The sequence below is a fragment of the Vanacampus margaritifer genome, chromosome 5 (genome assembly GCF_051991255.1).
Source record: "Vanacampus margaritifer isolate UIUO_Vmar chromosome 5, RoL_Vmar_1.0, whole genome shotgun sequence".
NCBI lineage: Eukaryota > Metazoa > Chordata > Actinopteri > Syngnathiformes > Syngnathidae > Vanacampus > Vanacampus margaritifer.
In genome coordinates this window covers 10419153-10431183 of record NC_135436.1, presented here as the reverse complement: position 1 = coordinate 10431183, position 12031 = coordinate 10419153, and the positions used below count along the sequence as shown (strand labels likewise).

Sequence of the window (12031 nt, the reverse complement as noted above, 5' to 3'; positions counted from 1 at the left end):
ATTAGAGCTACAGAGCTTTGGCGGGTTGCGAAGTACAGTAGATGTCTTTTGTTCAACATCACTGAGCAGCAAGCCATTAAAAAAAAAAAAAATGTCACAGATTATTACTCGATAGCAAATACCTCTGAGGCCATGGAACTATAATTGGATTTCATACCTAGTCACTTTCACAAAGACTTCTTCTTGAGAGTCAAATCTGAGGGTACGATATCTATTTGTGCCAATGCCATCTTCCGTTAACAGTGAGATCAACCATTGGTTCAACTCGTTTACAAATAGTGACGACTAGCAATCAGACAGATTTGTGATGGATTTCACAGGATGAAGGAGTTGCTATGACAACATCCCCACGCACAAGCGACATGGCATTTCACCAAGGTCCGCTAATGGCGTTCCGGAGCCCACTCCTTACAGTATATACTGGGCGAAAGATAAGAAAAGCTCTCCCTGTATCAAAATGGTTACACTTGCTGTTAGCTCACATGTACTCGTATCTTCAGCAGACACCAAAGGCAGCAGTACAAATAGCTCTGCAACATCTTCAATAATAGCCAGTTAGTCATTGAAAATCTAAACAAGCCACTTTCCACCCCCTCGAGGCCACAGTTTAGAAAACTGCCCTAAGACAGACTCAAATAAGATAAGTACAGTTAGCTAATGCGGCTATATTTACACTGCGGGTCCAAATGTCCAATTTCATTTGAATGTTTATATCTGATTTTACATGCACAATTCAAGTGACATGTATTCGATATGACTGCTCACACTGACGCCACATTAACCAACCTAGAAGTGCAGACCCAAAATCGCACACAAGCTACTTCCCAAGCATTCAACAACAATACATAAACAATACAAATATTAAACGTTACACACAAGTAACAACTAAGTATCAAAATTCTTTTCCAGAACAATTTGTCTGAATTTCCAACTTTATCCCAGACTTGCCTGGTGTGTCAAGACTTGCCATGATGCTGTTGCACCCCAATATTTGTTGTTTTAACAAACCTCAGAGACCATTACAGAGCAGGTTCATTTGTACAAAGATTACACACACGTGGACTCTTATTTATCATCATCAGTCATTTAGGTCAACATTGGATCATTCAGAAATCATCAGGGAACTTCTGGAGTCAGTTGGCTGCGCTGAGAGAAAAGGGGGTGAATAATTTCACACAGTATTTTTCAGTTATTTGTTTAAAAAAAAAGTGGTTCAAGCCTGAAATGTGGCGAACGGTCAAAAAGTTCAAAGGGGGCTAATACTTTTGCAAGGCACTGTATTATGACAGATGGGAAGTATACCAATGTTGCTCAAGGTGACAAAGTCAAAGAGGCTCTTGAGCACTGCTGTTGCTGTCTGTCTGCTACTGCAGTAAGGAATGTGTCTTCCATTTTTCTCCACCTTGCAATCAATGCTCTCTTGACCCTTCTTGACAGCACCTTCAGCTCCACTGACAGCACCCCTTCTGTTTTTTCTCTTGCTCCCTCTGCTCACATCGGATACCTGAGCCCAATTGATTTGCTGTGCGTATATCCTACAGTGCGCCCTTGGAGCACGCTTGTCAAGGGGAGCAGAGATAAATGGCTGGGGAGGGGATGACCAGCTGTGTGTGGAAACAAGGACGAGGAGAGGGAGGCCAAATAAATGTATGTGTACTGTATGTCATTATAGGAACCAAAATATGTTCAGATGTGCTTCACACCCGCAGCAAACCGTTTCTGAAGTCTCACAATCGGTCAGGCTACTACTGTCAATCGACAAGAGCATGGTTGTCATTTCTACATTTGAATATGCAATGTGTGCTATTCACAAGCCATCCATCCCTTTTATGCTCCAACCTCATTTAGGTTGTGCATGAGCTGGGGTATAATCCAGCTAACTTTGAGGGAAAAGGACCATGACTGGTCGCAAGACAATAGCAAAGCATAAACCACCATTCACACTCACACCTATGGACAATTTAGAGCTTCCAATTAACCTAACACACTTTTTTTTTTTTTTATGTGGGAGAAAGACTGGCGTTCCTTACCATCTGCAGCCTGGATATGGTAGCCCTCTCCCCGGCCGGGTTTCACCGCCAGCAGTTGCATGGTACGGTCCAGCAGGCCATGGATCACTTCAAAACCTGGACTCTTGTTGTAGTACACAGCACAAATATGTCGGCTGTTCCTCGCCCCAACATCTGGTGGTCGGGAGGATGGCCAATACGTTTAAATTTAAATATATATTATATTTATACATTCAATTGTAATTTTCTAATTACTATTTTTCTTAGGTAGGTTCATGGAATAAATCTTGTCATTCTTTTGCCTCAATGTGGTGCATAAAGTCAACAATTTTGTAAAGTTTGTAAATAAGCATTTAAATAATACATCTAACAGACACCAGTAATTTCATTAACTGGGTAACTTTATAAAAAGACAAATTAATGCATAATTCTACTTCAGGGGGAATGACTAAGGACAACAAAAAATGGTCAACATAAAAATGTCTGCCTCAGAACTATATATGATCATTTTAAAACCATATATGTGATGACTGGAACCCTTTTTTGGCCACTTACACGTTTACGTATGAACTGTGCCGCTGACGGACGCACTCAGTTCAATTGACTGAATGCAAATGTCCATGCAGTAAACACAGAAGACATTTGAATGACATTTTGATTAGTCAAGTAATTGATGCAGTAACTGACAGGATTATTGATTCTAAAGACTCAATAGTGACAGCCCAAGTCTCTACAGAGTTTAGATTTGATTAAAACTCACATAGCCTCAGTGACAATAAGAAAACAATAGAAAAAACGTTTCTCTGCAAATGCACAATTGCTCAGCGTGACTATGCTAATCACTTCACACATTCAGACGCCTACCTTTGGTTTCATCCTTCAGCACAACGTCAGATATCTCAAACAGCTTGAGGGGCAGGGGCATCTTCCTGTTGGCTGCAATTGTTTTCAACAGGCCTGCCAGCAGGGTGGTGCGCGCCACCTGGTGGAGCAACAGAACAGTGTTATTAAAACGGCGACAGTCCTTTCAAAAGTCAGAGTGGGCCCTCTTGTGGAACTGTTGCTCACCTGGAACTCTGCAGTCTTGGGATTGGAGATGTGAATCGCTTTTGTCTCTAAAATCTTCTTATCAAGCTTGTCTGCAATATCTTCTTTTGAGCACTACAGGGGAAGATGAGATTGTGTTACTCTTCTTATTTTGTAAATGAGGGCCAACATGTTTCTGAATTGTGTGTTTTACCAAAGCAAAGTTGAGGGCTTCTGTGAAACCAGCAGCTGCGAGGTCGTGTCTTAACAGCTCTGTCAATTTATTCAGTGGAAACTATAGAAGAACACAAATATTTGATGGCATTGCTATTAGTTACTTATTTCTTACTGTACATCAGAGGGTCACCAACATTTTTAGTTACTTATTCGCTACCAATTAGTGCGAGGGGCTACCAGTCTGATAAACATTTTTGAAATAACAAATTTGTTCAAATTACATGTACTGTACTTTTCGGACTATAAGCCGCTACTTTTTTCCCCTCCTTCGAACCCTGCGGCTTTTAATGTGACGTGGTTTGTTTATTTATTTATTTTTACTGACGAGCTTCAAGTCTCATCACATCTGACCAATGAAATTACCAAAGACGATGCTGACGATGGAATTGCAGAGAAGTCTGCGACCAATTGGCTCCTTCTTTGTGATGTTTAATGGCGGCTGGTGAACTGACTGAGTGGTCTTACTCTTCTTCTCCTCATTGTAGATGAGTGTCGGAAATGCGCATATGGAACTGTGCTGCTCAGCTAAGTTATGGCAGGAAGGGGAGCTACCATACTGTAGAGTCTGATGTGGCGTATTTATCAGTCAGCATTTGTTCGTATCCACAAATGTTTTTAAGTCAGATGTTCGTAACCCGGGGACCTCCTGTACTGAATGCAAATTTTTAATTCTATAAATTTCTTTGATTTTTCCATTTTCAAATGATCATTTATACAACATTCCAAGAAAATCACAACGGCCCATCACTGGTGGGCTAAATTTGGAACAGTCCCGCGGGCGGCTTTTGTTGGTGACCCCTGTTGTACACACACGTTGAACTAGCATACCTGGTTGGCAATGGTGTAGGTCTGTGGCGTGGTGCGGGGGATGTTGTTGAAGCCAAAAGCCATGGCTGCATCCTCCATGATATCACAAGCATGGATGACATCTGAGCGGGTGGGGGGGATCTCAACCTCTATTTCATCACCTACACCAGTGGCCTGAGAGCGCAGGCACATCCGAGTTAGCAGCTGGGCGATCTTCTCCGTCGACTCGCTTTCAAGAAAAAGCAAAATACATGCACAAGTCGTCTGTCAGAAGATCTGAGGAGAGGTTTCTGCTGTTTGTTGTTGAGCATGTCTGACTATCTTACTTGATGCCAACTTTGTGATTGACAAACTTGCTGGATAGCTTCTCCTTCCTGTAAGCCAGTTCCTAAAACAAAGGACACAATGAGAGCAAGCAATTTAGAGGGGAATTTTGTGTATGTAATTCTAATGAGCACAGTACTGGATATTTGCAGGTCGAGCCATCAGCGTTCACCACTTCAACCTCTTCTACACTGAAAGAGCACAAGGGAGAAATGAAAAATATGAATTCATATAAAAACACGAATCAGATCTGCTATTTAATGTGATTGAAGATAGCTTCCGCAATCACACTTGTTTGGTCAGATTTGTATCCTGTAATTCCCCACAAAAGGTATGTGCCCAGCTGTCAATAGCAAGTAACTGATACATGCACCTCTCCCACACACCAAAAATTATTGTCTCTATTATAGTTTAAATGTTAAATATACCACAAACCGTGAGCCACAATTTAATTTAATTTCAAACTCATCATTGCACTTAAAGTAAATGGCTTACAGATGATTTGAGTAAGAAAAAAAATTACACATGACTAGACTCTCCGTAAAAACTTGTGCGACATTTAGCCCCTCCTGACATTTCAATTTTATCTCTCAACTGAGATGTAATATACAGTGGAACATTTATTTAACAGACCTGGAACCAACTGACTCCTGATTTAACAAGAGATATACTGTAAGACTATTGCAAACTAACAGACAATGCCAACTTGGCGGCCTTGTTAACGCCAACATTCCCATTTAAAGCAATAAAATAAATGGACATACTGCATGTGATTAGTGGTGATGATTATGTTGGCAGGGGCGACAGTCCCAGGAAATGTAATGGAAAGTATGCACTTTAGCTTAGCATAGCTGTGAACACACAGCATTCAGGGAAATGCTTCTTTTTTTGATAGACTGCCGCTGTACAAATCTGAAGACAACACTTAACCAACTTGAAACTTGAATGACAGTATATTGCCTGTTAAGGTATTAGTGACTCTTATTTACTTAAGAGTGATTTTTGTGAACAGAGCCCAAGTCTGTTTCATATTTTATAGAGATTTTATTTATTGTTCTACATTTCAATGTAAATCATATTATTGAGGATAAAAAAAAAGAAGTTATTTACTTTAAAAAAAGGATATACTCAATTTAAGATGCTTCATCATAATATCACCATAAAGGGGAAAAAAACAGCATTAACGGTATCATTGTTGATCATGATAGTTTCTGTGAAAATCCATACGTTTCTAAAAATAAATGTGTTATCGTGACAGGCCTATGTGAGTGACCTACGCCCATCAGATATATAGTAGAAATAGCTGTGGATGATAAGATTGTAACAATTTCTTGAATGTTAAGGTCAGACATGCTCAAATGTCCTAACCAACAGTGTGACAGAAAACTTCAAGCACCAATACTTTTGAATAAGTTCCCGTTTTGTGAATTGTGCTTCAAATAATAATAATTAAAATAAAAAAATAAAAAAAACTCTATGATGATCAATCATAATAAATCATTTACCAGTGCATACCTGCATTGCCAAATGAAACCAACAGGAATTTTGTTTAAGAAACAGAGTGTACATAGAAAACTGTGGTGTTGAATAAGATAGTCGGAAATTTGGATGCACCAAAGAGAAAAAAATGCACCAAAGAGAAAAAAAAAACGTTGGTGGCACCAGTGCTAAGTTAGCCTAGAGCTCTGAATTCAGTTACAATTATCTGACAGCTCAACTTAGTTCATTTTTAATATTGTTTCTCATAAAAAAATTAAAAATGTGAATTTGAGAAAATTCCTAATTTCCTTAAGTCATTAAATTTCTTCTTGAGTATTATTATCTAACAAGTTTAGTGAATCATCTCAACACTTTTATTGAAATTGATGAGAACATTAATCAATATGTTTTCGCTACAAGAAATATTACATTTTAATTTGTCCAAACATTTAATGGTTTGTGTATAAGAGACATATGAGACATTTTTAGGAGGTGGCAGTACCAAAGCAGTGATGTCAGGTAAGGTTCGGGACATCAATCAAACAAAAATAAATTAAAAATTAAACAAAGGTCATTATGTAGTTTGAGCTGGTATGATGTTAGACTGCTTATGATAATAAGTGCTAACTGGCAGCTGATGGGGAGCAGGTGCTCTGACGTCAAAAAATAGGCTGGAGAGGTTAATGAATGATTGAATCAAGAATGTTTCTTTTCAGTTTCATTCATCATATTCCACCATTAAATAATACGTTTCTGTTTCCAAGCGTTGATGAACTTGTAACTTACGTAAAAGGCCGTGAACAATACTCGCTGAACATGGTCACCATCATGTCCAACACAATCTTTGCCTGGAGAAGAGCCACATTTCAGTTGTTGTGAGAACGCTGCATGAAGAACAACATTTCTCTGGGGACTCGGTTCGGTTCTACCTTGGTCAGGTCTGTGGCTGTGCACTCAACAAAGACATTCTTTGTCTTCAGGGTAATTTTTGAGTGATCCCCTGCAAAAACAAATGGAAAGCTACAAATTAAAGCTGAACAACGAAATGCATTTTCTGATCCAACAACAGACCGACTTGGGTACCCATCCCTACTCACAATTCTCATGAAAAGAATGGATTTACTTTCAAAATGAACACTATTCATACTTGATTGCTACCACACACATTGAGCTCTTTAGAACAGTGTGTCTTTGCTCATCATCTCAAATACAAAGTGAATGGGGAAGGTGTAGAACTATGTGTTACAAGGTATTATCATGTAGATACTGAACAATACCTGCAGGACAACCCAGAGAATTTAGTTATGCAAATAAGTAAAAATCATGACAACACAGTACGGAGATGCATTATTTTCATGGCACATTCCTATTTTTTTTTTTAATCAATGATCAGAACATCACATTTTACAAGCTGGCATACAGTGCTGCTCAATTGTTTCAACCTGATTTTGTTGTTCAATCTGAACCATTACATTTTATATGAAATAACGGAAATCTAAGGGCACCTGACTTTGGAAAGCTATAAAGTCATCAAAAAAAAAAAGAATTTGAGCTTCATCATTCCACTGTGAAACAGATCATCTGCAACTAGAGAACACTGAAAATTACTACAATCCTGCCTCGAAGCGGACGACCTGCTAAAATATCAGCAAAAACCACAAGAAAAATGATCATTCAGATGAAAGCCAACCTGTGCATCACATTGAGGGATTTGCAGACCTCATTTGCTGCGTCTGCGACACATGTGCATGCTTCAACAACCAGAAGAAAAGTCAATTGACAAGGCTTTCATGAAAGGCTTGCTAGGTAGAAGCCCCTGCTCACAAAAAAGATCAAAGCTGCCCAGCTCAACTTTGCCAGCGAGTACCTAGACAACACTGAAGCTTTTTGAAAGTCCCTTCTGTGGACTGATTAGTCCAAAATTTAACTGTTTGGTCACAACTAAAACAGTCATGTTTGGTAAAAGTCACCACTGCATACCAGCAAAAGAACCTTCTTCCTACAGTGAAGCAGGGTGGTGAGAATGTTAAGTTCTGGGCTGGCTTTTCATCCTCAGGACCTGGACAACTCCGCATAATCCAGGGAATCATGAATTCAGAGGAATATTGTGAAATCCTGGAACATAACCTGAAGCCGTCCTTTGTGAAGTTACAACCTGGTAGAAGTTGGATCATGCAACATGACAATAATCCAAAGCAGTCCAGCAATACAACCAAGGAATTCCTGAAGAACAACAAGATTCATGTTCTGGATGTGCCCAGTCAAAATCCTGACTTAAATTTTTTCAAAATACTGTGGCAGGACCTGAAGCGGGTAGTTTATGCTACACGCCCATCCAACCTCTCTCAACTGGCTGCATTTTGCAAGGAAGAGTGCCAAAATGTCCCCCAAAGTAGATGTGAAAGACTGATAAGTCACTAAAGAAAGTGTTTGGATAAAGTTCTCATTGCAAAAGAAGGTGCAATGACCAATTAAGTGAGAGGTTCACATACTTTTGCACCCATGAAATCTGAGTTTTTCTTAAATCAACAACTTTTGTTCAATAATGAATGATAATATCATCATTCTTTTTGTTCAAGTCCATTATTTTCAATGTCAGCATTGTAGATTGGGGTATGACTAAACATTTAATAAGATTATTTTTAATATATTATACAAAAAATCTGACCATGCCTGCAGGGTTCACAGACTTTTGAGCAGCACTGTAAATGTTTGAATGATGATTGCAATTTTAGGAAAATTAGAGTAATAGCATACAGTAAATACTCACCATTGATGATGGGAGGCATAGACAAGACAATACCATTGATGTCATAAATAACAGGGTACACCGGCTTGTCTTCAATAATATGAAGATAATGTCGCAGGTGGCTGTCAGTCTAAGTCAACAAAAAGAAGGTCAACAAAGCAAGGAAAAAACAAAGAAAACATTCTTGAGTAGCTATTGAACCTTGTAGAGGCTCATGAGTTGGGTGGCAGTGTATTCTTTCGTCTGGTTGAGGGGCTTGAAGGTGATGTCTCCGGGTGGTTTCGCAGTGTACGTGAAGGGACCTGAGATGGTGTTCAGGTCATGAGTCCCGATCGCCACAAGGCTCCTCTTTCTGCACAAGGATTGTTCTAAAGGTTCACTTGTGGCATGGTATACTTACTATAAGATGACAATGACCAATTCAGAAAACATTCAAAGCATCAGTTCTGTAATGCATTTTCATATGGATTAGCATTGTCATGTCATGATAACAAAATTCTGACAACACCGCCATTTAGTATTGTGTACTAATACTGAAAGGATGCCCTGTCCAGACCCGAAAACATTGCTGTGGAATTACAGATGGTAAAACATGGAATGTCACATTTTTTGTATTTTTATTCATTCAAAACAATAGCAGGTCATGGCGGGCATACTTCCAATACACAAAAATAGAATTTGATGTCGCAGCTTAGCTATTAAAACATTTTTAAACAAAATTAAAATTACTCTCACAGCAACTAAGATTTATAGCTTTGATTACAACATAAAATTGCGACACAGAAGAAAGATTGATGACACAAAACATAAATGTGTGAAAAGGAGCACACATTCTCTTTTTTTCCTTTGCTTATTGTTTGGACATTGCAAAGTGGCAAGGGAGGAAAAACAACCTAGCAAAGCACAGAGGTGCATTTAGTTTATTCTAATTTGATAAAACTGTAGTGATGCAGTAGTGAGCAGGTTCAAAGTCCAGCCACACATAACTGTCAAGTAAGGATCGTGTATTATTTTCCTAGCCAGTTAAGGTTTAATATAGTCTTTTAAATTTAAAAAATTCAAAATGTCCCCCCAATTTTTTTTTTAACAAAAATTGCCCATCCCTATTATGGGGTAATGCATTGAAACTTGCAACGCTCCTGGCTAATACTCAGTTTAAATTACTGGCAACAATATGTTTATTACTGTGGTTGTCATTTGTACTTGTATGCTCATAATATTTCGCTTACTTTAATTAGCTACATGGGAGGTACGTTATAATAAAAACAACTTCCAGTATAATGCACCGCTGTTCGAAACACAAGGCCAGAGTTTTAAAAAAGTTCTTGTGTTGTCGTTGATTGAGTGATTGAAATAGAAGTTATGGCCAAATGGTGTATAATGGAAAATGTGTAATAGTGTACTAAATATTACTGAATGTCTTATATTTGTTGAGCAGTACAGCAGTATCACACTACTAGACACTTCAATATGTGCACGCTTTTTGTATCAGTATTTGCGGGGTCACATTTGTGGTGCTGTACAGTGTCACACCTGACCTCACCTGCAGACGTTCTGATGGAGTTTCTCCTGCAGCTCGATGAAGCTATCATAGCGCTCCTGTGTGAATGTAATGTTCCTCAAAACTGCTGCCACAGCATAGGGGCGCACTGATGCTGTCTGCACATGACAACATGCAAATTAAAATTCCTTGGATTAATACTTTGAAGCACTGCATGTATAAAAATTCTGAATATTACAAACCCACCTCTTTGCTGATAATAAGCTTCTGAGGCTCCCCACTGATGGGGCTGACTTGACTGTACCGTGGTGCCTCGATCCTGGACAAAAAAAAAAAGTCTTGTGAACACTGAGTATCAGAATCCAGTATACAGCAATTTGACCAATATATAATATAAGTCTTACTTATTGTTGAAGACCTGCAGCCCACGAACCAAACCTTCCAAGCATAGAAGGTCATAGCGGTTTGCTGGTACATCAATCTTGTAAAGGACAACATCAGATGCGCCTGCTGCCTTTACATCACCTTGCTCACGGCTAATGAGCTCCTTTTCTGAGGTCTGAACAGTAACACAAATTTAGATACATGTCAGAATTAAATTCCAAAAGGTCCACAAACCTTTGCAAACATTATACTTTAACATTTTCAAAGCACCTTTTCAAGCTGCCCTTGTGGTACAATACATGTTTGCTACAAACAAACAGGATGATTTCAAGAAACTATTTAACGTATAGGATCAAGCTCAACGCTCACTCTCATTTTTTTCTAACAATTATTCGGTTATAAACATTTGTCAAGGATTTCACACGAGTGATTTAAATCAAGTTATTGCACCCAAAGCTTAGAATGAGAAAAGTCAAGTATGTATTATAAATAACATTTGATGCGTGGATATCTGAGCCTATAGAACGACCCCCCTCCCTCTCTCTCTCAGTTTTAGAGGTATACCATACGAACAGGCCTACTCAATAAACTCACATATAGCAAACCAAGTGGGTGTGATCCACTACTTACGATTTCATCCAGCTCCAGTCCGAATTCAAAACACAGTTCGTCAAACTCCTCATCGGCTGAACGAAGAGAAAAACAAGCATTAATGAATGGTTAGACAGTGGTTAGATTTTTTGTTTAGGGTGAATAATATCCACATGGGAATTTTTTTTTTCACAATGGTATAACATGTACCTAATTCCGATGATAAATTGCTCATTTATAAAGCAAATTTAGGCACTTACGGTGATTTATTTTTTATTTTTTTTATTTTAAGTTTTTGTAAATAAATCATTACATGACATCTTAACGTGTTTTTGGTCTTAAATTTGCGACGTTTCACGTTTCACGTGCTGTAGATGATGCAATGGCGTTGAAATCCACTGGTGGCGAGACAACAAAGTGCTCAAACAACTTTACTGTTCAAAAAACGAGAACACATTGGTTTTTAAGGTATGTTTAGTGTAAAATGTTCTTAGATTGTTAAGTAGTTGGGAGAGGTTAACCTAAATCAATTAGTTAGCGACCTGTTACCGGCTGCACTTCAGAACACTTGTGGTAATGTTTCACGTAGCAGAAAACATGTTAAAGACATATTGTTGTTTCTCGTTTAATTAAGACATTAGCTTTACTTACTATAGGTTCTCCCCAACGCTTTGAAGAGAAGATCCCTTTTCACACCGACAGTTGGCATGTTTTTCTGGTTAGCTTCCTACTCTTAGCCACGGTGAAAGGACCCAACAAGACGGCTTTAGTTGCCCGTAGAAGTGCCTGACGACAGACATGCACACATTTTTTTTTTATTCAACCAGTATTTCCTGTTCGACTAGAGCAAAACACAGACTACACAAACAAACTACCATTTCTTTAAATATAGCAGTTCAAGCAATTTATTAGCTCATTCAATTC

The 12031-nt window shown here is 38.6% G+C and overlaps 2 protein-coding genes across 3 annotated transcripts in view; one reads left to right on the top strand and one right to left on the bottom strand.

The window, feature by feature from the left end:
- The window catches only part of sgpp2 (sphingosine-1-phosphate phosphatase 2), a 26616-nt gene extending 24465 nt beyond the window's left edge, over positions 1-2151 (top strand). The window contains exons 6-7 of one of the 2 annotated variants that reach the window (XM_077565127.1): positions 1542-1647; positions 2016-2151. In XM_077565127.1, coding sequence (XP_077421253.1) covers positions 1542-1647; positions 2016-2053 — 144 coding nt within the window. In that variant the 3' untranslated portion in view covers positions 2054-2151. Of the gene's footprint in view, positions 1-1437; positions 1471-1541; positions 1648-2015 lie in introns of those variants that run through there. The other variant, XM_077565130.1, reaches the window with a different exon arrangement.
- The window catches only part of farsb (phenylalanyl-tRNA synthetase subunit beta), a 13504-nt gene extending 1473 nt beyond the window's left edge, over positions 1-12031 (bottom strand). Inside the window, exons 1-16 of the mRNA XM_077565126.1 lie at positions 11759-12031; positions 11147-11202; positions 10537-10691; positions 10379-10451; positions 10175-10290; positions 8833-8983; positions 8653-8761; positions 6812-6882; positions 6669-6730; positions 4543-4594; positions 4406-4467; positions 4101-4308; positions 3250-3330; positions 3078-3170; positions 2874-2991; positions 2031-2183 (exon numbers count right to left, since the gene is read on the bottom strand). Coding sequence (XP_077421252.1) covers positions 2031-2183; positions 2874-2991; positions 3078-3170; positions 3250-3330; positions 4101-4308; positions 4406-4467; positions 4543-4594; positions 6669-6730; positions 6812-6882; positions 8653-8761; positions 8833-8983; positions 10175-10290; positions 10379-10451; positions 10537-10691; positions 11147-11202; positions 11759-11816 — 1618 coding nt within the window. The 5' untranslated portion in view covers positions 11817-12031. The remainder of the gene's footprint in view (positions 1-2030; positions 2184-2873; positions 2992-3077; positions 3171-3249; positions 3331-4100; positions 4309-4405; positions 4468-4542; positions 4595-6668; positions 6731-6811; positions 6883-8652; positions 8762-8832; positions 8984-10174; positions 10291-10378; positions 10452-10536; positions 10692-11146; positions 11203-11758) is intronic.